General features: G+C 39.2%; 1 protein-coding gene across 4 annotated transcripts in view; it reads left to right on the forward strand.

Annotated features, from left to right (window-relative positions):
• nrf1 (nuclear respiratory factor 1) overlaps positions 1-26,631 on the forward strand; it is an 84,587-nt gene that overhangs the window by 24,652 nt on the left and 33,304 nt on the right. For all 4 annotated transcript variants that reach the window (XM_073066809.1, XM_073066810.1, XM_073066811.1 and 1 more), the window contains 5 exons: positions 12,657-12,815; positions 14,221-14,406; positions 17,321-17,422; positions 20,114-20,271; positions 26,339-26,463. In XM_073066809.1, coding sequence (XP_072922910.1) covers positions 12,657-12,815; positions 14,221-14,406; positions 17,321-17,422; positions 20,114-20,271; positions 26,339-26,463 — 730 coding nt within the window. The remainder of the gene's footprint in view (positions 1-12,656; positions 12,816-14,220; positions 14,407-17,320; positions 17,423-20,113; positions 20,272-26,338; positions 26,464-26,631) is intronic.

Consider the following 26,631-nt stretch of genomic DNA (forward strand, 5'->3'; position numbering starts at 1 on the left):
CAAGACAAATAGTTTGACTTGTTTTGTACCTGTTGGAATGTCTTAAAATCTTTCAAATATACAAATGCAAATTTTTACTTTTATTAAGAAAACTTGAAATCTAAAATTAATAAACTACCTAGCATCAGTTGGCATTTAAACAAGGTATTTCTTTGTTCACCCGATACACACAGAAATGTTTCTTGGAAGGTTTTGTTGCAATTTTCCAATTCTTTGCCTCATCCATCTGGAAATCATTTCTCTCCGTCAATATTATGAGGTTTCATTAATACCTTAATATCTTTTACAGACAGACAGACATACTTTATTGATCCCAGGGGAAATTGGGTTTCGTTACAGTTGCACCAACCAAGAATAGTGTAGAAATATAGCAATATAAAACCATAAATAATTAAATAATAATAAGTAAATTATGCCAAGTGGAAATTAGTCCAGGACCAGCCTATTGGCTCAGGGTGTCTGACACTCCGAGGGAGGAGTTGTAAAGTTTGATGGCCACAGGCAGGAATGACTTCCTATGACGCTCAGTGTTGCATCTTGGTGGAATGAGTCTCTGGCTGAATGTACTCCTGTGCCTAACCAGTACATTATGGAGTGGATGGGAGACATTGTCCAAGATGGCATGCAACTTGGACAGCATCCTCTTTTCAGACACCACCGTCAGAGAGTCCAGTTCCACCCTCACAACATCACTGACCTTACGAATGAGTTTGTTGATTCTGTTGGTGTCCGCTACCTTCAGCCTGCTGCCCCGGCACACAACAGCAAACATGATAGCACTGGCCACCACAGACTCGTAGAACATCCTCAGCATTGTCCAGCAGATGTTAAAGGACCTCAGTCTCCTCAGGAAATAGAGACGGCTCTGACCCTTCTTGTAGACTGCCTCAGTGTTCTTTGACCAGTCCAGTTTATTGTCCATTCGTATCCCCAGGTATTTGTAATCCTCCACCATGTCCACACTGACCCCATATGAAACTACCAGATTTCTCCTGTAATTTGTGGAATTTCCCCAGGTTAATTGACCCTTGAAGTCCAGATATTCTGGTAAATGTGTGCTGCGTTTCCTCTATGCCAATGCATTACCCTGGAGGTGTGGTGTGCATGCAGTCCAGGAGCAGCTTACTTAGGTTACTCCCCCTAGTTTTGTCCTCCAGGTATAAGCACAACTATCCCATTAGATATTCAGAACCTGTTCATGACATTTAAACAGTGCACCACTGGTCCATGATGTCTATAGCAATCATTATGCCTGCTTAATTTGCACATTTTCCTCTATGTAATCTATAGTTCTCAATTCCCTGTCTGTTCACATGTGTATCTAAGTAACTCTTAGTATATTTACTCCCCTAGCATTTTAACTTGCCACGTTAGCAATGCCCCTTCTCACTTTAAAACTAAAGAAGGAACAAGAAAAATATGTGCATGGGCCCCTAAGTCGCTTTGTTTATAATTTAGTCTATTGTCTCCTCTTTAGGCTTAAAGTTGATGCCCTCCCATTTTCTAGCTTCAAATCCACTGACAACAGATTTGCCCTTCGATTGAAATTTATTGAGACTATATAACTTAACGCGTCCGCTTCTACTGCTTACAGTGCCATCCACGATTGTTATTTCCAAACAACTCAGGGTTAATGAATGTGATGAGCAATGGACCTCCACCAAGTTATTTTGTCTGTCGATGCCTAGCCAATTTCCAAATAAGATCAATAGTTTCCATTTCTAATGAAGGATTTTATCAACTACCTTCCTGTAATCCACATACAGTGCATAAATACCCTTTCCACAACTTTAAAAATATTCTGTTGTCCCGGAATTTCCAACTGCACTGGACCATCTTCTACAATTTCTTGCTGGCTTTCTTCAGTCAGCTAAAGAATTTGGTTTCTGGTCGCTCTGTATTCTAGTAATTCACTAGGATAAGTGTTAAGTATCCTCACAATCTGCCAATTCATATACCTTCAGTAGCTTCTTTACCTCCAAAAGCATATTATGTTTGTTGTCCATTACCCTTGCCAAGGTACAAACTATCCAACTGCACAAACCAGCTCATTAGTTTCTTCTATCCTTTAATAATCATGCTAGATTTGCTGAATAATTCCTGCATGGAATTGGAGAGAGCGGGGAAAATTCCCACTCCTGATATCCACTCTCCAGATAACTCCTGATAACCATGCTCTATAGGTGCGTTATAGAGAATAGATGTCAGGTGTTGGGAAAATGACTCTATCTGGCTTGACTGGATAATTTTCCAACTCTTGTTTGCATGAGTCATGCGTGGAGAGGTACTGGAGTGATGCCAATATGAGACTGCATCCCTATGTAACCAAGAGCCTTCAGCATTCATAGGAAAAATGTATTGTTTAGATGTACAAGGAAAATAAGCTTGAAAATATTTCTCCAGTGACTATTACCTCTCTCACACCTGTGTGAAGTAAATAACTAGTGCAACTACGTGGGGACGTATTTAAGAATCCAAAGTTCTCACCAATAGTAGTTTCATCGGGCAACATACAGCTGCCTCAAGTGAGTCATACTGAGCTGAGTAAATGAACGGCAGAAGAAATAAATGTCTTGCCTATTAATTGCATGGAGAGTTTGGATCTCGTGGGAGATAATCTTGTTGCTGATTGTCTTTACGTGGCTCGTGTGAGCAGGTGTAACATGCGCACGTGCCTGGTCCTAATTTCAACAGTTCCTTGTGTTTGATGAATGCTAGTATGACAAGCGTATGTGTTTTATTCTGCTTGTTACTGAGTGAGCCAGGTGAGATGGTTGCCGTGAGCTGCTAATTAGAGTTGGGCTGAACCAGGTATGAGGCTGTTTGCTTATTGTGTCCCCAGTGGATTAGAAAAGGACCCTCTTAACAAGAGCGTCAAGCTGCTGCAGCCCCAGTACACTCCCAGAGCTGTAATTAAAACCATCTGGAAAGTAGCCAAAGAATCCCAGGAGCAGATAGGGGGAGGAGGTTCAATACTTCGGCAAAACAAGAAACGCATAAAACAGGTTACTGAAGCTGAAATCTTGTGTTAGCAACTGAGCTTTATTCATCCCCAGAAGTGGCCATTTTGGGCCAGTAATTACTCTTTGATTTTGCAAAATCTGATTCAAATGAAAGTTTAATTTCTCTTTTCCCACATTCACCTCTCATGTGTAGCATTTTATCATTTGTCATATATTAATAGGCTTCATATAAAAGACAGGTGTAATTAGTAAATGTAGCAGCTACCTTTCACACGAATATCCAATATAACAAAAACTAGCCAGCCCGTGGTTGCTGAGGTCAGTGGGTATAGACTGGAGTGTTTTAGCTGAGATTGTACAAGAATAAACCATGGTCCTGAAAAACGTTGTCTCATTTTTACTATGCACTGTACCAGCAGTTATGGTTGAAATGACAATAAAAGTTGATTTGACTTGACTTGAGTAAAAGAGCCAGAATAATATAATGACTGTATACTGGGCTATTGTGTTTATCATTATTGTCATTGGAATTACTCCTTGTCTATTTCTCTTGGGGAGTGAATGGTGCTGGCAAAGTTATATTTGTTAGATATTATCAGTTGACAGACTACTTTGGGTGACTGCAAGCTCAAGGGTATTAGGGTGCACAAGTATTTCAAATGGTAATAAAAATCACTATCTTATTGTTGACCAAGTAAGGTGATGATTTATCATTCTCTTAACAAATGTATCAGGAAAGAAATAATGAAACAATACACTAAGTATTTTTGTTTTAATTTTGTATTCAGTGCTCTTTATTCATTATGGCTCATTTAAAGCCACCTGACCCATTGCTAGACTGTTCTGTTCAAAGCTGAAGGTACAGTATTGCATAAAAGTCTTAGGGGTGGACAACAAAAAAAAATCATGAGATATATGAGTGACGATAAACCTGATTCTGATTTGAGTCTCTATTGTGGACTGAGAATGGAAAGGGTGTGGGGAGAGAGGTACCACAGTTGGGAAAAGGGGAAGGGAGAGAGGTAGGGAGCAGAAAGCACCAGAGAGACATTCTACAATGATCAATAAACCAATTGTTTGCAATCAAATGACCTCGCCTGGTGTCTCAGGTCTGCATGTGTCGGCACCTAGCTCCTTCTCTGTCACCTGTCCCTCACCCCTACTGCAACACTCCACCTCTGCCATTCCCAATATCCTTTGCTCCCACCAGATCTATAAGCTCTTTCTCCACTCCGCATTGACAAGTACAGTACCGCGAAAAGTCTTGGGCACCCTAGCTATAAAGGTGTCTAAGAGTTTTGTACACTACTGTAGAATTTCTCACTATAAGTTGGATTGTTGAGATCTACAAATTTGTTCAGATGTTCAAAGTTCTAGTGAAAATCTTGGATGTTTACTTGTGGAAAACTGGTAGCAGTTTTATGAAAATAATATAGTATTCTGGCCAGTAGAGATATAATCACATCTGACTCTTTGGCTTAAATTTTCATCCCTTTCTCTCCTCAGACATCTTGTTTCTCTTGATGCTGAATAACACAGCGTAAAGTCATACAGCATGAAAACATTTTTGTTCATGTTCAGCATTGAATGATATCTTCAGCAATAATATAAAAGTGTTGGAAGTTTTGTTCCTATAAGTAAACCTTTGATCTGATCAAAATTTAGACCAAGTTAAGTTACACAGAAAGGTTACACAAGCCAGTGTTAAATTCCCTGAAATTTATAGAATTCATAAGTGATTTTAGCATTTTTTTCAGTGGAATTAATAAGGTACTGTAAATCTGCTTGGGATTCTTAGACTAAATATCACAGTGAAGTGTTGTAACAAAACACATTGATGAAGGCAGAGTTGTGGATGTTGTGTATATGGATTTAAGTAAGGCATTTGATAAGGTTCCCCATGCAAGGCTCATTCAGAAAGTAATGAGGCATGGAATCCAAGGAAACCTTGCTTTGTGGATCCAGAATTGTCTTGACCACAGAAGGCAAAGAGTGGTTGTGGATGGTTCGTATTCTGCATGGAGTACGGTGACTAGTGCTGTTCTGAAGAGTTCTGGGACCCCTCCTCTTTGTGATCTTTATAAGTGACCTGGATGAAGAAGTAGGAGGATGGGTTAGTAAATTTGCTGATGACACAAAGGTTGGGGATGTTGTGGATATTGTGGAGGGCTGTCAGAGGTTACAGGGGTACATTGATAGGATGCAGAACTGGGCTGAGAAGTGGCAGATGGAGTTCAACCCAGTTAAGTGTGAAGTGGTTCATTTTGGGCAGGTCAAATTTGAAGACAGAATATAGTACTGGTAAGACTCTTGGCAGTGTGGAGGATCAGCGAGGTCATGGCGTCCATGTCCATAGGACACTCAAAGCTGCTGCACAGGTTGACAATATTGTTAAGGCGTATGGTGTGTTGGCTTTCATCAACCATCCGACTGAGTTCAAGAGCTGTGAAGTAATGTTACAGCTCTCTAAGACCTTGGTTAGACCCCCCCCCTCCCCCCCGGAGTACTGTATGCAGTTCTGATCACCTCATTACAGGAAGGATGTGGATGCTATAGAGAGGGCATAGAGGAGATTTACAAGGATGATGCCTGGATTGGCAAGCTTGCCTTATGAGAATAGGTTGAGTGAACTTGGCCTTTTCTCCTTGGAGCAACAGAGGATAGAGGTTTATAAGATGATGAGGGGCATTGATCGTGTGGATAGCCAGAGGCTTTTTCCAGGGAAATGACTAACACGAAGGAGCATGGTTTTAAGGTGCTTGGAAGTAGGTACAAGGGGGATGTCAGAGGTAAGTTTTTCACACAGAGAGTGGTGGATGTGTGGAATGCACTGCCAGCGAAAGTGGTAGAGGGTCTTTTAAGAGACTGTTAGATAGGTACGTGGAGCTTAGAAAAATAGAGGGCAATACAGTCGGGAAATTCTAGGCAACTTCTACAGTAGGTTATATGGTCAGCACAACATTGTGGGTCAAAGGGTCTGTAATGTGCTGTAGATTTTCTGTGTCCTATGTGTTATTAGGAGTGAAGTTTGAAAATATTTCTACATACAGAGTTTTGGATCTCTTCAGTAAGTGGCAATTGACACTATTAATTGCTAACTATTTTAAGGCTGAAAATGATTTTTTAAAAACATAAAGATGTTATGGGGCACTAATCAAGTTGTATGGAATTGGGTCACAAATTGGTTAGGACTGCATTGAAAAGTGGAGTAAATTCAAAATTAAATTCTGTTCCAGTGATTTGTGTGGCCCGTGTAAAGAGTAATGAAAATGTCAATAGTCCACATGGGAACCAATCAGAGCTAAGCCTCCTCTGTTGTCTCTGTGTCAACTCCAGATGTCATTGGTTGGTGCCCAGAGGAATAATTTATTTTTTCTCCTATATACCTGCACGCACACCCGAAACTCTAGAAACTGAGACCAGTTGTATATTAAAAAACAATTAATGTCTCAGCTACTTAATGAAACCAGTTGAGCCTCACAGGAGTCGTGAGCCTGTTTTCCAGAAATTTCTAGAACTTGCCTGTCTTTCACCTTCCTTCTGTTAAAAATATGACATCTTTCCATCATTTCATATCTGTCTGCTTTGAAAAATTTGTAACTATCTCTTTTTTGAGCCAATAATGTTAGTCCTTCTCCAAATAAAAAACTGTGCTGACATTGGAGGGAGTCCAGAGGAAGTTCATGACAATGATTTAGGAATGAAAAGGCTAACATATGAGGTGCGTTTGATGGGCCTCTAGAGTTTAGAAGAATGAGATCCAATCTCATTGAAATCTATCGAACATTTAAAGACCTAGATAGAGTGGATGTGTTTAGGACCAGAGGGTACAGCCTTAGAATAGAGGGACGTCCATTTAGAACAGAGATGAGGAGGGATTTTCTTTAGCCAGAGGGTGGTAAATCTGTGGAATTCATTGTAGAGATGGCTGTGAAGGTCAAGTCATTGAGTATATTTAAAGTGGGCATTGATAGGTTCTTGATTAGCCAAAGATTATGAAGATTACTGGGGAAGGCAGGAGAATGGGGTTAAGAGGGATAGTAAACCAGACATGATGGAATGGTGGAGCAGGCTCGATGGGCCGAATGGCAGCTGAATTCTGCCCCTATGTCTTATGGTCTTATTTAGTTGTAATTGAAGCATTTTGTGTGTACATGTTCATTCCTTGAGTTCTTATTCAGTGTCTCAACTGTAACTTGCACTAAGAAAATATTCTAGTCTGGGGCTATCAAGGCCACCAGGGTACCAGATTATCAGAGTCTTACTGCTGATGAACTGTGAAACAGGATGTAAACAGCTAGTGCAAGAGGCAGGTAGAACAGAAAAGTTTAGGTCTAAGAAAAGGACGTTGGAATTTAAAAAAACAATGCAGCACGTGTTCTTGCAAGGGAAGACACGATAGAGTGTTTTTTAAAAAGTAAGAAAACAGAAGAATTCACAGGTTCATAAAGAATGAGAACCAGGTGATAATAATCACAAATAAACACAAAAATGGCTGGCTACATCAGGAAGATTGACAAGTTTAATTACACAGTGGATAACTGGCTCGTGAGCTAATTCAGCAATATCTTGAAGCAAACAAAATAGCCACTGAGAAACAAGTACCAATTTTACTGAGTGCATTGGGTTTAAAGGCATACAGTTTGCTTCAAAGTTTGATTGCTCCAACCAAACCATCAGAAATGAGCTTTGCTGATTTTGCCAAGGTAATGCAGCAACATTTAGAACTGAAGCCCTTGTTTTTTTTTTTTTTTTTTTAAACTTTTTTTATTGTTTTCAAATAGTTACAAAATAAAAGTGTATGAGAAAAAAAAAATGTTACCCAGCCCCCCTCCCCTTAACCCCTCCCCCCTAACATCCCTAAAAAAAAAGAAAGAGAAAAAAAAAGGAATGCCTGGACTGAAGCCCTTGTTGATTGCAGAACACTTTAGGTTTCATAAGCAGAATCATAAAGAAAGGGAGTCCATTTCAGCAAACGTGGCCAAATTGCAGAGATTGTCCGCATTGTCAATTCAGTAATGGTCTTAATGATGCACAGAGAGATCATTTAGTTTGTGGAATTGTATAAGAAAGCATTCAAAAATGGCTCCTCACTGAATCACAACTTACATTTAAAAGAGCAGTTGAAATCACTGTATCAATGGAAACTCCAGACAGAGATGCGGTTAAGCTGCAGTCAGGAATGAAAGTGAGCATGAACGAAATTTCAACATCTAAACAGAAACCAGCCAGGCTGAACAAATTGTGTTACTGTTATGGCAGGGGCTCAGATACACCAGATCAATGCAGGTTTGAAGGCAAAACTTGCAGAAAATGCAACAAATTGGGACACATACAAAGAGCATGTTGGGTAGACAAAAATAAATGGACTGCACAGAGAAGAGAAAAGGATAAAAAGTCAAGTTACAGTTTCAAAAAGAGCACAAATCTGCATGCTGTTAAAGAAAAATGTGATAATGATGAGAGTAACTCAGGACTGGGTACTCATTGACATTTACAATGTGAAAACTAACAACAGACGAGCAATTTGGCTTAAATCAGAAGTGAATGGCAAATTAATTAAAATGGGATTAGACATTGGTTCAGCTGTTTCAGTCATTCCACAAAATAAGTCTTAAGATTTCAAAGATACTAAACTGAAGTGTGCAGATATCCAACTAAAAACTTATTCTGGAGAGAAGGTAAGTCCTGTAGGAATGACATTCAGAACAGTGAAATACAATAACCAACAAGCCACGTTGGGCTTGTATGTTGTAAATATAGGAGGATCAACATTGTGGGGGTGTGATTGGCTGAAACAACTATAATTTGATTGGAGATCCATCCACTATTTGCATACCATGTCATCTGCAATGAAACCAACTGAAGGAAAATTAAGAAGAGTACTGGATGATGCCACAGCTGTCTCCATGCTGTACCCCATGAACCATTGTCAAACAGAGGGTAAATAGGTGTTAATGCCAACCTCTGTGCCTCTGGTTGGAAAGCATATTGGTCCAAGGAAGGACCATGCTGCTTAGAGGAAACATGTAAGTGACAATATCAGTGGTCCAACTACAACAGGTTTGTATGCAATATATTTGAGAAAACTGCTGATATATTAAATCAAATGGTTATTTACGAAATGTAGCTTGGTTTTAATCTGGGAGAGAGTTCAAGGAGCTTCAGAAAAGTTGCATGCATTTAGCTTTTGTGAGTGTAAAGAACCAGTATCTGAGTGTATTTAGATTATTGCATGAACTTCAACTGGGAGGCAAAAAGACCAAAGCCCAGAAAGAAATCAATGGAGATACAGAAACAGAGGGTTCGTCGGTTGACATTGTGGATGCAGAAAATCAGAGGAGAGATCAGATCGTAAAGGGAGCAATAGAAGGATTAATAAGAGAAAACTCCAGAGAAATATGGGCATCTTCCCTAGATCAAGATGCACAAACTGGAAGAAGAAAAAGTAAGGAGAAGAAAGGTATCCAGAGATATCAGAACCACTTTCTGCAGTCTCAGAATCAGCTTGTGCAACGACTACGGCAGAGGCTTCAGAACCTGAGATTGTTTTCACAGTCACAAGTCTCACCTGCCAAGCAGAATGACCCCCTGTGTCAGGAAAGACACTATTCTACAAAAGTAAGAAGGCCTCCACAGCAATTAAATTATTAGGTCTGAATGAGACAATTTAAAATTTACTATGCTGTGGATGTATTATATAATGTATTGTGAATATAGTTGAGATACATTCTATATTCAGTTGGAGTTTATAACTAAGCAGTGAGGAGTGTTGTGTATTTAATATTTCAATAGTATTTGAGTGACGTACATATATATTGTTTGATGAAGCATTCTTATTTGTTTAAATAATTTATTACGGGTTATATGTATAAATACGTGAATTACATAACACCCCACCACATGATATGTGTGCGCATCACTTAAAGTAAAGATGAAGTTAGACCCACATTCCTGGACTCCCGTGACTTCCTTTGAATTAGTTTAATGTTTTGAAATTACAAAACATAACACCATCCGCTAAGCTAGAAGTGTTCCTCTGTGATATATGGATTTTTGAATATTAATGGATTGAGGAATAGGAGATTAGTACAAGGTGCAGTGGTGAAAAATCCATTACAACCTTATTGCTTTACAGAGTAGGCACATGTGGATGGAAGACCTGCTGCTGCTTTTTTATGTAAGTGGATATTGAGAGGCAGTGCTAGAGCTAGGTACCACTGCTTGTTGTGCACTTCCAAATTGATTCACTTCCCTATATTCTCAATCCAGTTTTGTAGATAAACATCTGAAAAAAGGTTTAAACTGCAGCACATCTACTTCCAATCCAACTGTAATCATTAAGAAGGAACACATGAGGGAGTCATATTGAGACTGCCAAATAAGTTATTGGAGGAACCCTAAACGTCTACAAAGTAATGCCTGCTTTTAATATTTTTGATTTTTAAAAATGTAGCAGGTCTCCTCCAATGGCATGTACCACTTTCTGCCACCATTCCTAACAAATTTTAGCACACAACAAGGAAAGAGGCAAAAATAAACTGAAGTGGGGATGTAGAAGAGAGTGAGCTAATGGAAATCATTACACTGCAGTGATGATAAATATTTGAACAGAAGAAATGGAAACAGTTGTAGAACTTCAAAAAACAATAGAGGTGTAATTATATCAATTGCATAATAGTAGGAAAACTTGTGTCTGAAGAGTGAGCCTATAGAAAAGTTAGAGATGTGGAAAAGTCATAGAGAGTGACAAGGGTCCTGAGCTATTCTGCTGTAGCAGTAACAGAAGAACAAGAGGATGGCTTTTCGCAAGGATGGCTTCATCAGCATGTTTCTGGACCAATCAGGTGCATTACTTAGTGATTCTGGGAAATTAGCCAGTATAGGTGTGGTGTGGTGCGGAATAGAATAGCTATGAAAGGATATATATATCTCCATGGTAAAAGTAGTTAATTAAGAAAGGAGCAGTTTCAGTGGGATGAGAACAGATTTAGCATGGGTAAATTAGAATTAAAATTTAGCAGCAGAAAGTTAATTAAACTATACCTTTAAGATGGGAGTGTTTCAATATAGGGAGAAGATCATAAGACATGGGCGTAGAATTAGGCCATTGCATCTGCTCCACCATTTGATCATGGCCGATTTATTTTCCTCCTTCACTCCATTCTCTGCCTTCTCTCCATAACCTTGTCCTCCTAACTACTAAGAGGTTGGATATATTTCAATCGCTGCTTAAAATATACTGAATGACTTGTCCTTCATAGCCGTCTATAGCGATGAATTCCACAGATTCACTGCTCTCTGGCTAAAGAAATTCCTCCTCATCTCTGTTCTAAAGGGTCATCCTTCTATTCTGAAGCTGTACACTCTGGTCTTAGACTCAAACACTGTGGGAAACATCTTTTCCATATCCACTGTACCTAGACTTTTCATTGCTACGGTTAAGGAGATCAAAGATAGAACTCTGAATGACCTTAAAGCTGGAGTGTTAAATAAAAATCACATGACTGATACTAGGTTGTTAACAAGTGAAAAGTAAGATGCTCACGAAGTTCATAGAGGAAGGTTTAAAAAAAGGAAATGAAAGGCAGAGAGAAAAGATTGACAGCAAATATAAAATGCAATCCAAAAATATTCTATAGGTGCATGAACAAAGCATTGTAAGAGGAGAGAAAGAGTTAATCAGAATTTACAGTACTTAGGAGTGAGGGCAGGGGACTGGGACTAGCTGAATTATTTTCACTTAGAGATAGTACTGGATGGGTAAATGTAATCATTCTATGGCTTGAACAACTAATCTATTTGATTGGGCACAGGTGATCCAGTCCTAATTCAATTGGTGCTTTAATCCAGTATGAATGTAGTTAATCTACTTCAATCAATAGATGAGACACAATTTGTTTAGCCCTGCTTTTTGGATGAGAAAATTGAATTCAAATTAATGTGAACTAATTTATAATCTACAGTACATGCTATTTATAGTATGTAAAATAGGAAGCTTTCTGATTCCCAAACTGGCATCTTAATTGAAACAAAAAAAAATCAAAGATGAATTTACTAAGATAGCTGCATGACAACCAAAAATCAAACAGCTTTCAGTCTTGGAGCTTTTGACATCATTTAGTTCAACAAATAAAGCATTGTTCCCCCACTCCTAGCACCCTGCACCTCTCCTTCACCAAATGAAGTTAGAAGTACAGAGGAATTTCAGGAGCTGGATTTGATGTATTTGTCATTTATTTGGCAGTGGGAGTAAAGTACACAGGACAAAGCAAACCTCTGCTATCTGGTTTTTGTTTTATTCTCTGTACCTTATGGTGCATTGGATGGCAACCTTGCCGTTTCTTTACCGTTTTTCTGTTCTTTACAAGGCTGAGCTGCTACCTTGACACTCAACCCAGTACAGATGGAAAGCATGCAAGGAGCTGATTGGATTCAACCCCGGGACCACTCACCTCAAAGTCCAGTGCGAATGCCACTATGCCCCTGGCAACTCTGCGATCTGTTACTGGTCCCAAATTAAAATAATCCCCCACCCAACAACACAGCTCAAACATCTCCATTATTTTTAGACAAAACATTTTCTGACTACCTCCTGAGTAATGAGTTCCCTTTGTAAACATGAGAATCTTGATTTCTTACAAGTATTTTGATAGACAGAGTTACTCTCACTTTCCATCTTGCTTGTTCCAGGCACAGCTCCGAGCTTTTATTCCAGAAATGCTGAAGTACTCAACAGGACGTGGAAAACCTGGCTGGGGGAAGGAGAGCTGCCGGCCTGTGTGGTGGCCTGATGATATTCCTTGGGCCAATGTTCGCAGTGACGTGCGTTCAGAGGAACAGAAGCAGCGGGTAAGTAGGTTGCCGTGGGCTGCTGGACCTTGTTATATTAGAGAATGGGAGCTTCTGAACTGGAGCTGAATTGCAAACCACCAGAAAGTCATAAACAGCTGAAACATACAAATCTGCAGTCACTTGCTTTCGTGTTGTTAATTTTCCAGTTCATTGTGATTCTGTCGTCTTTCAAAAGTGAACATTTATTAATGAGAAAAAGTGACAATGGCATAGGAGATTTTTGTGCAAGACTCCTAATGTAATGTAATAGAAGCTATGAAAAATCATAACCTTGTGGGAGAGTATTCTCTGCAGGAGTATCAACAGATAGATTTCAAGTAAATGATGCCCATGAGTGAAGAGGATTTGATGAGTCTTTTCACATTGCCTAATATCTTTTTTACAACATGCAGACCAAAAGTGCTCTCTCTATTCTAGGTGCTCTAAACAAAGTTTGAAGCAAATTCAACATACTTTTTCTGTAGAAGTGAATCCCTTTTGTTCTCATGCCTTTTGCAAAAGTCCTTTGCTTTCTCTCTGACTTTGTCAACTTGAAGTTCGAATTAGCAATGCCATTAAAAATGGGGAAATTTTTAGAGTTGTAAAATTGAAAAGTAAGAGGATCACAATATTCCTATATGGAACCTTAGTTAAATCACATTTGGAGAATTACTTACACTTTTATTTATCATGTTACGGCAGAAGAGAGGGTGCCGAACATTTATAAGAAGGTTAGCAAAATGCGAGAGTATACTCGCCAGAAAATGATGAACAGACTAGATCTGTTTTCTGCTGAAAAGAAAAATCTGTGACATGATATATTAAAAGTTTTAAAATTATGAAGGGTTTTTATTGTGGATAGGGAGAGAATATTTCCACTTGAGGGGAGCATGTAATTAGAGATCACCAATGAAATTCTAACAAGCAATTAAAAGAAGCTTCTTTATTGATGCATTTAGCAGAGGAAAGACGAGCCATGATCTTGTTGGGATAGGGTGGCCTGTTTCAGTACTATACAAGCTGCTAGCTATTGGGAATCTGTGTAAATGCATCACAGATTTGCCCTATTCTTCCATCCTGACTTTGCATGCAGTTCTCATGAAATATGAGACCTCTTTATTACCACGCAATTGCTGAAACTGAAGTTCATTTTGTAGAGACCATGCTTCCACAAAGAGGGATGAGATAACCTTATACAAAGTGTAATATATGTGCCAGCATGGATCACCTGGGCAGAAAGGCCTTTTTATTGCAAGGTATGTTTATGCTAATCAGTCTGTTCCTTGAGGTTATCTCATAATTACTGCTACAAAGGAATCATCTGGAAACTGACCAAGTCTATACCTTTTAAGGTAAGGTGGAGGTGGTGTAACTTTTTGATATTTTATGTGATTATGTTTAAATGTTGAATTTTCTGCTATAGGTATCCTGGACGCAGGCACTGAGGACGATAGTTAAAAACTGTTACAAGCAGCATGGGAGGGAGGATTTGTTGTATGCTTTTGAAGATCAGCAGACTCAGCCACAGACACACATTGCCCACCTCGTCCCTTCTCAGACAGTGGTACAGACGATCAGTAACCCAGACGGGACAGTCTCCCTTATACAGGTGAGTTTTCTGCTTTTCCTCACAGAATCATATCTGGTACATAGTCATCTGATGAAATATAAAAAATAAGATCAAGAGGAGGCCTTTCAGGCCATTCGGTCCTGCTTCTCCATCTATCAGAATCATTGCAGATTTTCTATCTCACTGTCACTTTTCTGCACACTCTTCATATCCCTTGATTCACTAAATATCCAGTAAGCTATCAATCTCTGATTTGAATGAACTCAATGACTGACCCTTCACAGCTATAGACTCCAAAGATTCACTACCCTCTAAGCAGAGAAGTCTCTCCTCTTCTCAGAGAATCTGAGACTGTAAGCCCAATTCTAAACTCAGCTTGAGGAAGCATACAGCCTGTTGAGCCCTGTAAGAATTTTAGAAATTACTCTAAGTAGGTCATCATATTAGTGTAGTGGTTTGCATGACGCTATTACATCTCGGGGAGTGTCAGAGTTCAGAGTTCATTTCTGGCATCATCTGTAAAGACTGTACAGACTCCCTGTGGGATACCTGGTTTTTCCCTGGCACTCCGGTTTCCTCCCACAGTCCAAAGACATACCAGTTAGTAGGTTAATTGGTCATTGTAAATTGTCCTGTGATTAGGTTAGGGATAAATTGGGATTGTGGGAGGAGGGGGTTGGGGTGGCGTGGTTCAAAAAGCCAGAAAGCCCTATTCTGTGCTATATCGCTAAGTAAAATAATTACAATCTTTCGATCTTCTAAATTCTAGAGAACAGAGGCCTAATCTGCTCTAATTGTGCTCATTTAGAAAACTGGCCAACTCTAGTATGGTTTCTGTGGAAAGAGAAACGGAGTCAACATCTTGGCCAAATTGCAAAATGAATGCATGCAGATTTTGGTTGATACATTAGCTCTGTTTTTCTTTCCAGAGATGATGCCTAATCTGAGGATTTTCCATTTTTATTTGATTTCCTGCTTTTTTTTTAAACTGCTCTAGCCTGTTGGTCAACCTCATGTGTGAGACCTTAGAAAGTTTTCTAAAAGTACAAATACACCACATCCACAAAATCCCCTTATCTATTTTACTACCTCAGAGTTCTAGTAGATCAAAAAACATGGTCCTCTCCTAACGCCTCCTGTGTCTTCCCATAACATATCTTGCCCACGACTCCCACATTCTGCTGCATCAAATGATCTCGAAGTCTTGATGCCCAGTCACCCTTTCCTGATATTTATAAAAGGTTCTCTCCTCCGGTTCTAACCCTTCACTCTCTTGGCCCCTTTTTTCTGACTTCTAGCTTCAATCTTTTCTTGCCAGTCTGAAGGTCTTGAATTTGTCCGTCTATTCTGCAACTCCATTTTTAAATTGCAGTAAGACTGTGGCCTATGCTGCAACACAGAAACAATCCTCATCGCCAATATATATGATTTTCCTCTGTGTCTGTGACAGTCACAGCCTCGTCCTTCTTGACCTGACTCATGCCTTTGACAGGGTTGATTGCAGGTCCTTCTGTAATATCCTTCTGAGATATACAGTGGGCTCCATTGTTATCTATATTATTGTTCCCAAAGAGTCTCTGAAAGGGCATCTTTTCCTTTCCTCTACTTTTACATCTAAAGTTGTTTGTGGATTTATTTTGTCTCACTTGTGCTTCTTAACTACATGCTGCCCTTTGGTGATACTCTCCCGCAACATTATACTCTATATGTTTGCTGCTGCAGCCATCTGTACTCTCCACCATTTATCTCGATTCCTCCACGTTCTCTGATGTGTTGCAGAGCAAGTATGATAACCTGTTTGGAGAGGTCTGAAATTTTCTCCAGTGAAGACTGTGCTCATTATCTTCAACCTTGTGTTTGTTAAGTATCTTTATCTTCTTCCATGCCCACTTTCTGTGCCTGAACGAGATGGTTAATGTCCTCAGCTTCCCAATGGACTCCAATGCAGTGAGTTGCATTCTCAGAGTCACAGCTTTTGCATGTGACTTTAGAGAAGATCCTATGGCACGGTTCAAAGAAGAACATTCTTGGTATCTTGCCCAATATTTGGCCTTCAATCATTTAGTACATTGGAAGTTTTCAAATTAACTATTACACCTCTTACCCTATAGTAATAACAAAAACTATGCTTTTAAGTTACCATTAGGCGTAGGGTAAGAAACCACATAACGTTTCTGATCTTTCTGTTGTCTTTTATAAAATATGATGCATATGATCTGATCCTCCTTTTTCCAGACCATCCCCTTGCAATCTTTCCAGTGGTGGAGCTTGTGGATTTTCCTTCTTCCTAACAATGATAATGCGACCAATTAAGAAGGACTTGGCACCATTTCCCTATCCATCTTAGAATAAAGAATGAAAAATAAGAGTTTCCCAAAGTTTATTGTCATTCAGCCATACACATATATACTGCCAAATGGAACAACGTTCCTCCAGATCAAGGTGCACAATACGGTACATAACTCACATTCATAACAGAAAGTAATATCACCATAAGTAAATTAACAACTAGTAAGGTGTATATACGATACAAGTTTTAAAAGTAAACAGTATAATGCTGCTGATGTTTCATATGTGATAAGGCCTGGGTGGTGGCAGGGAGTTCAGTCACCTTACGGCCTGGGGGAAGAAGCTGTTTCCCATCCTAACAGTTCTTATCCTAATGCTATGGTACTTCATGCCTGATTGGGGGGTGGGGGGTGATGTCAAAGAGATTGCTGGACAGCTGGAAGGGATCACAGACGATGCTAAGGGCCCTGCGTACCTGAAAATATTTCTAATAGGTGGAAGATAGACTTCACTGCTTTGCATCAGACCACATTCAATAAAGTATCACGTGGAACTGAGGCACTAATTAGTTTAATTTTAACAAAGAAACAATCTTTAGGGCAAAATGGTTAGGGAATAAAGGCACTCTGCTGCACATTAAAACACTGTTCTTTCTTGTTTACAGGTTGGCACGGGCGCAACAGTTGCAACTCTGGCCGATGCTTCTGAGCTCCCAGGAACGGTAACTGTTGCTCAGGTGAATTATTCCACTGTACAGGATGGAGAGGTGAGTTCAATAATTGCTCATGCACTGTTGGAGAGGTGGGTGAGATGCTGTTTCCATCCTCCCATGAGCCCCACACATTCTGATAATCTAAGCTCCACACTGGCAATACAGATATCCATAATCCTATCCACTTAGATTTAGTAAGGGTTTGTAGAATGGGAAAGCATTGAACACATTCTGCCTTTCATTCATAAGTGCATAGAAGCCAATTAGGGACAGGAAAAGAACAAACCAAGGAATCACAAGCTTATCAGCCTAACATGGGTGCTGAATTAATTGTCCAGAAAACTCTGAAGATCAATCTAAATCATTTCGAAAGTAATCGATATATCAAGAGGAATCAATGTATATTCTTCCTAAAAGATGGTAATGAAGATTGCATACACTACTCTTAACTGTTATCTAACTAATGGTTTATGCAATTTTAACATGACATACCTACTTTCATATTCTGAAACTTGCCCATAATGTAAAATATTGCTTTTGCCTTTTAATCATTCTCTATTGATGCTGTTGCCTTCAAAAAAAATTTGGTCATGCGCTATAAGGTCCTGCTGTTTCTCAACCATTTTTCAGTATACAGTATATTTCCTTGCTATATTTCGACTTCACCCAATACATTCCCTAAAGCATCTTTTAATTGACTCCTGCTTGTTGTTTTCCTGTCCCCCAGACTAGTCTGTTGATATCTTCCTACAGCTACCTTCCACACCATCAAACATGACCATTTTTTGTGCAATCTGCTAATCCCTTAACCAAAACTTGTATATTTAAATTTAAGTGGAGACACAAGAAACTGTACATGCTGGAATTTAGAACCACACAATCTGTAGGAAGAATTCAGCCGGGTTGAGCAGCATCTGTGGGGGGTGGAACTGAATTATCATCGTTTTGGGTCCTCATAATTGATTGTGACCCGAAATGCCAACAGTTCCGTCCACCCCAACCCCAAAATAGATGCTGCTCAACCTTCTGAGTTGCTTGACTAGATCGTTTGTTGTTTAAGTTTAAGTCAATGATGTATTCCCTTATCAAAATGTCCAACTGAATCCTGCCTAAGCCTACTGCAAAGAGCCTTCTAGTCATTAAAACACTCACCAGACATTTTTTCTATTATTTGTCACTCAATGAAGTTGGATCCCATGCATTCTTATTTTCCTAATCACAACCTTGTTAAAATCCGTGTCAACTATATCAAATGTACTACTTTCAATGACTTACTTTCTTGCTCCCTCCAAAAAAAGGTCAGTGAAATCGGTCAGACTTTCCCACCCTTCTTAAAAATATCATCTACCTTCCTGAGTGCCGGTGACTTGTTTGTCCCTTTCTATGTACTTTTAGCAGTTTTTAGAAATTATTTGGATTAATTAACTCGCCATTCATGTCAGCTCGATTGATGACTCAGTCCTTTTTCCCTTTTGTAAACAATGGTAACATCTTAATAAGATTTGTGTCCACTATCTCTTCACCTGTGGCCAGAGAGAATTGTGTTCCTCAGCCCATGTTGAATGGTTCCTGTGGCAATTCTATCTGTTTTGATCAGTCCATGTGCTACAATACCATTCCTAAAAATCAAGCCACAGGTATAATCCCCAGAGAGCTATCAGAAATACACCAATTTATAGCTAAGTATTGGTATCCACCATTTCATCTAAAAAATAAAATTAGGAAGGATCTTCTTTGCAGTGGGTAGTATCTCTCATTATTTCAATAGGCTGCATATATCTTGCTTGTGCAAAAGGGCAATTTTTAAATATCCAATCTGGCAAACACTGTGGTTTGTTCTATCTTTTAGTACAATAACTCAGCCATAAGCACAACAGCTTTTAATCCCTAGCAACAAACAATCTGCTGGAGGAGCTCTAACCTCCAGCATTGATGGGGTGGGGGTGCATGGGATTGGTGTGGAAACCCTGCATCAGCTCCTGGGTTCCTCCAGCGTATTGATTCTAGCATCTGCAGTTTCTTGTGTCTTCAGCTTCTAATCCCTTTAAGATGCTGTCCATGTCCAGCAGTTTGCACTGAAATAGAGGATATAACAAAGTAAGAGAATATCAGTGTTTATTCCAGAGATCGAGTGAAATCTGCAAATTGAAAAGAAAAGAAGACTGATTTAAAGTTAGGAGTTTATTCTGGTGTTAGCCAGTTATTATTGGTTACAACATAGGAGGCTGCCAGCATCACATGGATTTTAAGCTGGTGTGATGCCGAAATGAAGAAAGTGAAAGGATTAAGCAAAGAGGAAACCAATTTTCTCTTTCAATCTTTTTATTAAGAGGAAACCAATTTTAAGGCTAAATTAAAGTCTGCTTTGGTTTTATCCAGGGGAAGATAAAAGTTGATCTGTGAATTATAGCTGTTTGTATTTGTGACATAGAATATATTACACTTAGCTATTGTGCACTTGAAAGCAGGACCAAAAAAAATAGGTGAGTGAATTATATCTAAGTTCTGAAAATTAATTTTAACACAAGCTGTGAGAAGCATCATGAATTTTAACTGGAGGTTCATTTGGTTTAAAAACTGCACAACAGCAGTAAGTGTTGCCACCTCAGCCAGATATGATTGATAGGTTTTGAAATAATTCAGAACAACTCCATGTGATGGAAGAAATGTAAACTTTTGTTTGATTTTTTATATATATATTTTGCTTGCTTGTCTCTCCATAAAATTTGTGCTTTCTCTGAACAGGTCGAACAGAATTGGGCCACGCTACAAGGTGGAGAAATGGCGATCCAGACGACCCAGGCTTCTGAAGCCACTCAAGCTGTGGCCTCTCTGGCAGAGGCTGCAGTAGCTGCATCACAAGAGATGCAGCAAGGGGCCACTGTTACCATGGCACTGAACAGGTGAGTATCTGCCTATAGTGCTCAAGGATGACATTTGTTCCCCTCCAGTTCTCATTGAAAGCTGGATAATGTCCAGGTCTTTCTCAAAGTTGCTCTTTGGGGCACCATGGTAGCATAGTGGTTAGCACTACAATATTACAGCGAGGCGTGTTAGAGTTCGGAGTTTGGAGTTCAATCCCAGCGTCCTCTACAAGGAGTCTCTGTATATCCTCCCCGTGGAATGTGTGGGTTTTTTCTGGGTCCTCCAGTTTACTCCCACTGTCCAAAGACATACCAAGTAGGTTGCTTGGTCATTGTAAAATGTCCCGTGTCGTGTCCCGTGATTAGATTAGGGTTAAATCAGGGTTGCTGGGCAGTGCAGCTTAAAGGGTTATATCCGTGCTTGCTTGCTTGTCTCTCCATAAAATATCTCTAAATAAATCAATAAAATACATTTTTCTCGTTCTTCTAGCTCAGTTGATGTACTTCAGTTACTATTAATATTTTGAATAGCTGGATCTGGATTACCCTTCCTCATAACACAGTGCCAATTTTCAGATCCATAGACATTGCCACTGGTGTTTGCTGATCTGGGGTTGTGGTGAGGTGGTGTGGAGGGAAAGTTGAATTATGGGCGATTATGGGTAAAGTGAAAACTGAGCATTTTGCTTAAGATTCTTTCATCCCTCTCTGAACCTACTTAGCAGATTTGAAATGCTACAGAACAGGTGAGTTTGTAATCTTGAGATTACATGGAACATAATTACCTAATTTGACTGGAGTGGTCTAGTGGGGATGTTGCTGGTGAGAAGAATAATAACTTGGGATGACTGGCAGCCGAGGGTTGACAAATCTGTAAAAGTGTATGTAGGCTGCAAGCTGTCACTTGAGGGGTCCATTTGAGCAGTTCAGTTTGAGAGAGGTGCAAGTTAGACACCAGAATTAGTTCAAGGAAGCCAAGCAACAGAGAGCAACCTGAAGATACATTTTGGCCCTGAGGCACCACTGACCCCTACTGTAAAAGTGAGCAGATAGTTATTCCTACTATGAGTTTATCACCTTAAATAATCTGTTCTCTTCACAGGTACAGACTGATCTGCTGAATATTATCAATATTTTCTACTTACAACTTGCATTGAGTTTTTGGTTGGTCACCCTGAGTCTAAACACCATCCTTTGACTTAAATTTCTGTTTTTCTTACAAGTGTGATTTTTTTAAAATCTCCACAGAATGCCTGAGCTTCTCATGGTGATCACAGACAGGTAATCATCATTTGTGAAGCTCCACTATGATTACAGTGAGACGCAGAGGAGTGTTGAGCAGGCATTTCCAAAATACAATAATCAGACATTCAGCTATGTACACTCAGTGGCCACGTTATTAGGTGCTGTAGCCCATCCACTTCAAGGTTTGACGTGTTGTGTGTTCAGAAATGTTCTCCACAACACTGTTGTAGCACGTGGATATTTGAGTTGCTGTTGCCTTCCTGTCAACTTGAACCAGTCTGGTTATTCTCCCTTGACCTATCTCATTACAAGGAGTTTACCTTCACAGAATTGCTGCTCACTGGATGTTTTTTATTTTTTATATCATTCCCTGTAAATTCTGGAGAACTGTTGTGCATGAAAATTCTGAGAGATCAGCAATTTCTGAGATACTCAAACCACCCATATGACACCAACAATCATTCCACAGTTAAGAGTCACTTAGATCCCATATTTTCCCCATTCTGATGTTTGATCTGAACAACAACCGAACCACTTGACGACGTCTACATGCTTTTATGCATTGAGTTGCTGCCACGTGATTGACTGATTAGATATTTACATTAATGAGCAGGTGTACAGGTGTTTATAATAACGTGTCCAAGGTGCAGATTAGATAAAGTATTTGCTTTTATTACCATGCCATGCACAGCCTTCAACCAACAATGTAGGAAGTACAGTAGCCAGTTTGCACAGAGAAAGGTCCCACAATCAGCAATGTGATAGTAACTAGAATTAGTTTTCAGGTTCAATTGATTAGAAATCACCAACAAAATACTGAGGAAGCCTTGTTCTGCGGGAGCTGTCAGTTTTCAGATGAAATACTTAGGAGTCCCCATCTGCTCTTAAGTAGAGTCTAAAATTTCCTGATAATGTGAAGAGTAGGGTGCCCTGGCTACCATTTATCACTGATTCAGACTCATGACTACTAATTTTGGTTAGAATTACATTACTGATTGTGGGACTATTCTCTGTACTTCCTACATTGTTGGTTGAAGGCTGTGCAAGGCATGCTAATAAAGCAAATACTTTAGCTAATTTACACCTTTTGCTGCTGTCTGCTGAGACTCCACCTGTGGATAAACCACAAGTTAAATAACAGACCCCCCCCCCCCCCCCAGGCATAAGTGAGTGTAGTACTCGCTGGATAAACTTGGTCATCCATGAAGCAAAGTCTGGCATCTCTGAGCAGAACGCATCAAAGCCCTATTTTGGAATACAGTCATAAAGCAAGGAGTTTCCCATCCTGTATATTGCTGACGTGCCATGCGCATGGCAGAGGCCAAAGCATGTTTTTCATTTGTGTTGTTTAAGCTCATTATTTGAAATAACACCAGCTGGATGTGTTTTCAAATACTGGTAACTGAGGCATGAGTATAGCAGAATGGAGGTGGCTGGTACGTTAGACTGGATTTTATTCTACATCTTAGAACAAGTATACCAACCAAAAGCAGATTTCCTCTGATTCTTGATTCTAAATTTAAGAGCAAAAAAGTGAGTGGGTTGTCTTGGCTTTGAAAGATACTAAATAGGAACAGACTAAAATACTCAAAACTTGACATTAGATCCTCAGTAGCAATCATTTTGTTCTCCTTTACACTTGTGTACTGAAGAATGACAATAAATAATCTTGAATCTGGATGCTTAATCCCTTATCTTCCCAGTATCTTTGACACAGTAACTATGAAAACTAAACAATGATGAGGCTGGTAACTTTCTAGAATTTTACTCAATTATCTTTTATAATCAAAACTATTTATCTAGAATTTCCAAAGGAATTAAATCACCTGTGTGGAGTCCATGGAGTAAACAGGTGGATTGTATAGTGTGAAAAGAAGAGAACTTTATGGTCCGAATGATAGTTTTTCCCCAATACTTGTAGGAACCTTTTGGTTTGGTCTGCTTCTGCGTTGTAAAACATAGTTACATTATGATGTTAGAATCAGATTCATTGCTCAAATTTGATTTTACAGATTCTGACAAGCAATTAAGAGCTCTGTTATGCAAGTCCTGAGAATGGATATCAGCTGATATGGGAAGGGAATTCGGAGTTTGAGGGAGGTGCTGGAGAGGATGGAGCTGGGTGGGTGATGTTATCTGAGTTCACCTTATATGCATTAATTTTCATTAGGATAGCTCACAGGCTTGGAGGTGGAATGCCTGGTCTGTTTTTTTTTCTCTTACTAACTTTTATGATGTTACTTCATTAGTAGTACTTGATTCTGCCTTGCCTAAGTGCAGATGGAGAAGCAGAAGTGAGATAATTATGGAAATGGACAAGTGATGCTTTTAAATATAAGCAGGTACTTGATTTTTGTGTTGCCAAATTTGATGGCCCCTGACTTGAGTCATCCACATGCTGAAATCACAAAATAACAGAGAGATTTCTGTTTTGTAGGTAGACTACAACTAGAGTAGGTATTAAGTCTCTTTTAGGGGCATTGTTCAAAGTACTGCTGTTGGATAAGCATTGTTAATGGGACTGCTTGTTGAGTTTCCCTACGGAGTTCTTAAACAGAACCCAAGTGCAGTGGAACAGATTTTGCCTCGGATATTTGAATACATTTTTTTCTGGTCAGTGTTTTTAAAGAATTAATGAATGGTGATGCTCCTCACTGATGCTCTGCTGTCAAAATTTGATTAGCCACCGCTACCTTTCATTGTCAAGCTCAATGTATTTAATAAAGTTCTCTTTTTGCACCTCTGTTTAGCTGATTAGAAGATCAATAAAATCAACAGGATTCAGGTGATATTGATTTACATGAGGTTTTACTTGATGTCAGGTTTTGGTGATCTCTTACCCCATCTCACAACTTCTGGAGAAAAAAAATCCTGGTATCAAATAAATCTGCAATCTGTTTTCTAAATAAAGCCCTTATCATGTGGGCATTATTTCCAGTAGGGGGCAATAGTGACTGGTATTTTCCAACCAGCATGAGGAGTTTGGACTGGAACTTCACTGCATTCTTCATGTATACTGTAATCGCTGTCCCATTTTTCTACTTTGCTATACAGGAAGAGTCTCTCTTATTTAAAACATTTGTCAATGGCCACAATGCACACTAGTGGTATAGAAAAGAAAGCTGTGTTCACCTTATAAAGCATTTGTTCCTCTATTGATTTTTTTTCTCCAATTCCTGTTCTGTCTCCCAGCTGAATCTGAACTGTGTCATAGAATCCCACCACTTGCAAGATGTGAATTGAGGCGCAGAATGGCGCCTGCCTGTTTTGTGGGAGCTGGGAGATGAAGAGGTTTGGTTCAAGCAATCCCTAGTCTCTTTTCTAATAAAAACAGTCATATGTGCCATTTTAATCCTTTGAATATTTCTTTCTCGATGAGAGGCAAGTTTTATAAACTCTTGACCAATGTCTATTCAGAAAAAGTAATCTTTGAAAAAGTTCCTTAAAAAGAAAGATGTTGATGCTTGAATTTGTACTGTTTTTACTCAAGGGTTCAGGATCTTGTTTTTGCTGCAAGTAAGCATAGGGAATATTCATGCTTGCCTCTGATACTTGGTGGATTGACCCAGGTCAGTTTGGAAAAGAAGAATGTTAAGTTTAATTGCCAAGGTGGCTTTCCTGCCTTTCACATCAGAGAAGGTGGTCCAAGTCAAATTCCAGAAACAGTGCACATAATCCAGGCAACGCTAAGGAAGTGCAATATCATAGAGTGCTTCAGAAATTAGTATCCTCTATTTACTAATCTCCTGTCAGTAATCTTTATGTTTGTGTTTAATTGCAACAGGAAGACTAAATGCTGAAATGCTTGGAAAAGTGAAATCAAATAGACCGAACTGTGGGATTTTTACAATGGAGCATTTGATTTTTGCAAAGTACATATGTATGCTTTTATTTATTTAATAAGCTATGAATGCATTTGCTCTGTAATAGCTGTATATATTTATGGATATACCTGTGCCACACTTTCTTTCAGGTCCGTATCAGAACTGGATATACCTGCCTTCTTCATTTGAGTTCAATTTTTCTTTTTCTGTTTCTATACCGTGGACTTCTGGACATGTCCCACAGCCTTGATGTTAGCAACACTACACAAACAAAGAAACCTAATATTATCCTAAGTGTTACTTTTGCATTAACTCATTTAGTCTCGCCCTATTGGAAATATTCCAGTTGTTCTACCTTTCCCTCTCCCACCTTCTCTGTTAATGAAAGATAACTTAACCAAGTTCTCTTTCCAAGTTCTAATGAATCGCGGACGTAAAACACTAACTTTTTCTCATTCCACAAACACTGACTGAGCTGTTATGTATTTCTAGCATTTCCTGCTTTTGTTTCCAATTTGCAGCTTTTTTTTGGATTTTCATGCCTGCACCATCTTTTGATATGATTACCTATTTTTGCTTATTCAAGGAGAACAGAGAAGGTCAGTTTGTCCTTGGAGCAAAGAAACTTAGACAGAATTGTACTGGAAATGTTCAAATATGATTAAGTTGCATCAAATCGTTTCTATTAGCCAGGCAGATTGGGAAATCAACTGATGAAAATGAGAAACTTTTATGCACAATTTGTGATGTGGACTGCACTGCAGAAAATACAATGATGCCATTTAATAATAACTTAAAAAGAGGAATGGGGTAAATGTGGTGGAGAAGCTGAGTTAATGCAGAAGATCTTTTCATTGAGCTGGCACATATGAAGAGGAAATTGAACAGTGTCTGTAGTTTCTGTATGAATAGTGTTTTTGTATGTAGATATGTGCTTATTTCCACTAATGTACATATTTTCTTTTGTTTCTGCTGGCAGTTGTCAGCCTGAGCAGGTCCATTGCATACCCGATATATTTTTCCTTTCTCTATTGCAGTGAAGCTGCTGCTCATGCTGTTGCCACGCTTGCAGAAGCGACCCTTCAAGGCGGAGGCCAAATTGTGCTCTCGGGAGAAACTGCTGCTGCTGTAGGTGCGCTGACTGGTGTTCAGGATGCTAATGGTAAGAACTGTCTATTTCTTGGCAAAGTTTCATTCGGGCGGTGATTAGGTTTGAAATAGATAGATTTTGTTCACTTTAAAATGCTTCTTTTGTCTTGTCCATCCTCAACTACATTTCCACAGGGCAGCTTTAGTGTCCCAATACCTGCCTATGTCTTGTTCTTCCCCT

This window comes from Hemitrygon akajei, chromosome 14, assembly GCF_048418815.1.
Source record: "Hemitrygon akajei chromosome 14, sHemAka1.3, whole genome shotgun sequence".
NCBI lineage: Eukaryota > Metazoa > Chordata > Chondrichthyes > Myliobatiformes > Dasyatidae > Hemitrygon > Hemitrygon akajei.